Here is a 5445-nt window from a genome sequence, read left to right on the forward strand (position 1 = left end):
CAGAGTGTGCTCTCGGGTCTGGGAGAAAGGGAGGACAGAGTCTCTCTCGGGTCTGGGAGAAAGGGAGGACAGAGTGTGCTCTCAGGTCTGGGAGAGAGGGAGGACAGAGTGTGCTCTCAGGTCTGGGAGAGAGGGAGGACAGAGCTGCTCTCGGGTCTGGGAGACAGGGAGGACAGAGTCTGCTCTCTGGTCTGGGAGAAAGGGAGGACAGAGCTGCTCTCAAGTCTGGGAGAGAGGGAGGACAGAGTCTGCTCTCGGGTCTGGCTAGGCGGAGGCACCCGCCAAGCAGCAGGAGTTTCCATGGGGAGGTGGCTGTAAAGGCAGTTTAGTGGAGAAGAGGGAAGAGGAGGAAAGGAACTGGTGAGCTGAGAGCCAGACCACCCTGGAACTGGAAAGTCACTGTAAAAGGCAGCAGAATAGCAGGGCAGTAGCTGACATGGGAGGTGAGGCCCAAGCAGCTTTTTTGCTCTGCTGTAGTTAGTGGGGAAGTGACAGCATGCAGGAAGTTAAGACAGACCCGGGAGAGAGGAAAGTGCGGAACCTGATGATAGGGAGGGAGGACCTGCTGGAGTGTCCTCGAGGAGAGGCACAGTGACAGGGATGTGTGGAGGGGGTGGCAGTGGGAGGGCAGGACAGTTCCCTTGCTTTGGGAGAAGCGGAGGCGGATAGGAGGGGGGACACGTGCTGCGTGGTGGATAGACATGGGGGGGGGGCTCCCAGAGCAGTGCCAGTGGGCGAGAGGCACTGGAGGGTACAGGAGAGCAGAGCAGATGGAAAGTGGCCGTCCAGGGATCCACATGAAGTCAGTGATCATGAGTTTAACCTGAGCTGTACAGTTGGATTTATCAAGTGAGTAGAATGAACTGATTGATAAGAAGGGAGCTGATGATGGAACAGCGATTAAAGTGGTTCACCATGGAACTGAAATTGTGTCAGGAAGGAAGAAAGACCTCAGGGTGTGGCACAGAGTGAAGCAGGTAGCTGGGGCCTGTGAGTCCTACAAAGTCACAGGCTTGTTGGAATCCAGCACCAGAGGGTGTGAGCTGCAGGGGGTCATGGTCCCAAAATGCACCTCAGTCTGAGGACCCAGCAGCTGGCAGGGCACAGACCTAGACACTGCCAGGTCGGGAGCCTGAGCTGGGGAGGAGTTCTCGGAACCAGAAGCCAGGGTGTGGAAAGGACCACCTGTTAACTGAGATCGCCAAGAAAGAAGGCAGCCACCTCAGCCCGTGAGGAGGAAATGAGGGGAGTTCTGTGGGGTTCATACCTGGAGGCAACACGACTTTTATGAGTAAAATGAAGTAATATTTTTTAACTTTTTTTATATTTCAAAAATCTATAGTATTTGTGATACTTACTAAAATTTATGTTAAAGGGTAGTGATGAACCATGACCGTTTTTATACTAGACTTTTCCTCATTAGAGTATCTGTTGAGTATGATGTTTTTAATTGAAGAATTACCCAGAGTAGTTTTAGCTTAATTCAGAACTGCAACCCCTTCGGGGTCATCATTACCCATCCCAGGTCTGGTTCTTGGGGAGGCAGCCTCTGAGACAAAGGTCGTGTGCAGGGAGCACGGAGAACGTAGTCGAGGTCACGCTGCTCACAGGAGGTGGAAAAGAGGCCCAACTTCTGGGGCTTAACCAGACTGGAGGCTTCTCTGTTTCTTAGCATGAGTCCAGGGTGACCAAATCCTGTGTTCTCAGTATGTGACTGTTACCTTCATTGTCACACGCTGGCCACTTGACTTCCAGACCATGTTCCAACTTGGGTCGTAGTGAAGTGTAACACGGCCATCTTGCCAGCCTCTTAGTCAGGCGTGAGCACGTGTGGGACTTGGCTTCCATCTTACTGACCAGAGCTTGGAATCTGTGGCCACCTCAGCTGCATGGAGTTTGGTATCCAGGGTGCTTAGCTGCATGCGGGGCTCCCAGGCAGGATGAGCCCCGTCAACAGGGAGACAGGGGAGGTCCGCAGCTGAGGGAACCGCCGGGGACTTGTCCTTGTTTTTGCCCTAGATCAGCATTCTTTGGCACTAACTCTTATGTTTTTATTTTTTAGACTAATAATGTTATTGTCATGAAAGGAATAACTATTCATCATTTAAAACTGAAAAAGGCAGAAAAGTAATAAAGCATTAAGTGAGCCACACACACTAACTGGCCTCCACAGCCCAGCGAGCAGGTTCCCTGCCTCTCACTGTGTGCTGGAACAGGTGGGAGCAGGTGGACATGGATAAGTGACAAAATCTTTCATGAGAATGGGATCTTTACATGTTTTTAAAATAAAATGTTAGATTTAGCTTTACTTTAATCGGTAAGAAGAAAAAGAAACTTCATTCTAAAAAATTGTATGTCCCAGAAGATCCCCTTAGAAAATGGATTCTGGTGTTCTTAACTGCATTTTTCAGTTTTATGTATTCTCAGTCAGTTCCTTCCCTTATGTGAGAGAGAAAGTAACGTGTCCCCAGTTACATGCCTCCTACACATTTTTGTTGGTTTTGTTTTCAGCTTGTTCAAGGTACATCTTTACATTCTTTCCTGCAGCTGTGATTCCCCTCAGCTCCTAGATTAGTTCTTGGTACTGGTTATTAAAGAGAGTGAATGCTGTTTCACCTGCCTTTTACTCATTGTTTCTCTATTCTAGAATTACTCTTGTTTCTTTTTGAGTGAATTTTCCTAATGCATTGTTTTTTCAAGAAGGGTTCATGGGTTCCTAATTTTATAATGTTTTCATGTTTAAATTTTATATTCAAGTGAATTTTATTTTTTTCCAAGAGGGGGTCTCACTCTGTCACCCAGGCTATTCTTGAATTCGTGGGCTCAATCCTCCTGCCTCAGCCTTCCATGCAGGTGTGATTAGAGGTGCCAGCCACCACACCAGCTAATTTTTAATGTTTCTATAGGGAGAGGGTCTGGCTGTGTTGCTCAGGCTAGTCTAAAACTCCTGGCCTCAAGAAAACCTCTTGCCTCAACCTCCTGAAGCACTAGGATTACAGGTGTGAGCCACCATGCCTGGCATAGAATTTCTGCCTCTGTGGGTAAAGGGAGAAGATACTGCCATGTGCCATTGTTGAAAATAATTACTTTAGATACTTTAGTCCACTGAGAAAGAAATCAAAATCAAGAATGCAGGAAGAGAAAATTCCAGTGTGAAACGATTGGCAGGGTACGGCCATAAACTAGCATGCCGCTGGTTAGACCTGCCTTTCCTGAAATTCCTGGGACCAGAAGGGCTTCAGATTTCAGGGCGGTTGGGATTTTGGAATATCATGCTAAATCCAAAAATCCAACTTTTGAAAGGCTCCATTAAGCATTTCCTTTGAGTTTCAGATTCTGGGGATATCGGGGTTTTGGTTTTCAGGTTTGCAGTGCTCGACCTGCCCCACCTGCCTCGTCCCAAAGGGAGTCCTATGCTGTCATAAAGTCCTCCACGTAGTTCATTACTATTCCCTTCATTACTATAAACCTCGCTCTGCATTGTTTATACACAGTGTCTCTAGAAAGCACACTTCCTCTGGACTGAAATGCTGCGGAAATTCATCAGCTGCTCTTTCACTTGTTTCCTAGAAATTCTTACTTGTTACTGTGAACATTTAGAGAAATAATTGATTAAAAGTAACAAAATTTAGGCTCAGCACCGTAGCACAGTGGTTCTGGCACCAGTCACATATACCGAGGGTGGCAGGTTCAAACCCAGCCCAGGCCAGCTAAACAATGACAACTTGAACAATTAAAAAAAATAGCCGGGCATTGTAGCAGGTGCCTGTAGTCCCAGCTACTTGGGAAGCTGAAGCAAGAGAATCACTTAAGCCCAAGAGTTTGAGGGTGCTGTGAGCTTTGATACCATGGCACTCTACCTAGGGCGACACACCAAGACTCTGTCTCAAAAAAAAAAAAAAGGGGGGGCGGTACCTGTGGCTCAAAGGAGTAGGGCAATGGCCCCATATGCCGGAGGTGGCAAGTTCAAACCCAGCCCTGGCCAAAAAAAAAAAAGAGTAACAAAATTTAAAATTATGTGAATGCACAATCTCCTTACATTTCTTTAGCTCTGTGTGTTATTGGACCTAAGTCTAAGGTCAATTAGCCACCGTGTCAGGGCGATGTCCACCCTGGTGACCATTCTCCTGAGTGCAGTGAAAGTCGTGGCAAGACGTTTGTGTGACCGTGTGATGCGTTGCCTATTCTGGGATCCTCGTGTTAGCTGAATATTCTCAACATTCCCATTTTATTTGTACTCATTGTTACTAAATTTTGATTACACATTCAACGTTATATTTGTGGTGCTTTTATCTATTTTTACAATATTTAGAAATCTTATCTGGAACAAAACTCATCAAGCCTGCAGCTTTGAATAAACCAGTTCCCAAAATTGAAAGTTGTCTGGCCACTCCTGAGAAGTCCAGAGATCCCGCAGAAGCTGATGCTTGCGCTCAGTTTCAGACTGTAGGTATTAAAGTTCAAATTAATGTTCATAATTTTTATATTCTAAAATATTAAAACTAAATTATAAACAAAATATAATAAATATGTGCAATTTCCTTTCCTTCAAGAGTGAGAATGCACACTGGTTTTCTACATACTGGAGCATACCATTTTTATTCTTAGAGCGTTTTGTTTTGTTTTTTAACTACCTATGTTTGAGTCTTCTGTGTAAATCTACTACCATTAAATAATGCTTTTCATTGAAAGGATTCTGCAGGATACTGTGATGGGAATAAGGAGAAAGAATTGCTTCTGTTCAAAAGAGTTCAGGAAGCAGAGGAAAGATGGAGGGGGGCTCAAGCCCTGATTGAGCAAATTAAAGTCACTTTCTCAGAGAAGGAGAAGGTACTGGAGAATAAGCTGGAAGAGTTAAAAAGACAGCAGGAGAAAGAGCTCTTCAAACTGAATCAAGAGAATTATCTCCTTCAAACCAAGGTACTGGACACATTCTTCTGTATTCCTTTTTATTTATTAAAAAAAAAAAAGTCCTATATACCCTGCTTGGCATTGGCATCCTTGGTCCCTAGAGCTGTTTGACTGTATGTATTTGCTATACTTTAAAATACAAGACATGGCTTCAAGAGTGCCTTCCTACCTGAGAGCCTAAAATTGAACCCTCCAGGGGGAAATCTAAATTTAAACTGGCTCATTTTGACAAATGAAAGGCATACATTCAGAGGGCGTCACTGGGCAGCAGTTCTGAGTCACTTCACTAACTAGAGCCACCAGCACAAGACCTCAAGTGCTGGTCTGACCACAGGTCACAGCACAGTCCAGTGGGCTCACTGCTGTGATCTGACCGCGGGTCACGGCACAGTCCGGTGGGCTCACCGCTGTGATCTGACCGCAGGTCACTGCACAGTCCGGTGGGCTCACCGCTGTGATCTGACCGCGGGTCACTGCACAGTCTGGTGGGTTCACTGCTATGATGGGACCACGGGTCACGGCACAGTCTGGTGG

The 5445-nt window shown here is 46.1% G+C and overlaps 1 protein-coding gene across 1 annotated transcript in view; it reads left to right on the forward strand.

Annotated features, from left to right (window-relative positions):
• Positions 1-5445, forward strand: part of CEP162 (centrosomal protein 162) — a 99951-nt gene that overhangs the window by 43701 nt on the left and 50805 nt on the right. Inside the window, exons 13-14 of the mRNA XM_003801303.1 lie at positions 4313-4446; positions 4693-4920. Coding sequence (XP_003801351.1) covers positions 4313-4446; positions 4693-4920 — 362 coding nt within the window. The remainder of the gene's footprint in view (positions 1-4312; positions 4447-4692; positions 4921-5445) is intronic.

This window comes from Otolemur garnettii, unplaced genomic scaffold, assembly GCF_000181295.1.
Source record: "Otolemur garnettii isolate 467f Iridium unplaced genomic scaffold, OtoGar3 scaffold00205, whole genome shotgun sequence".
In the NCBI taxonomy this organism is placed as follows: Eukaryota; Metazoa; Chordata; class Mammalia; order Primates; family Galagidae; genus Otolemur; species Otolemur garnettii.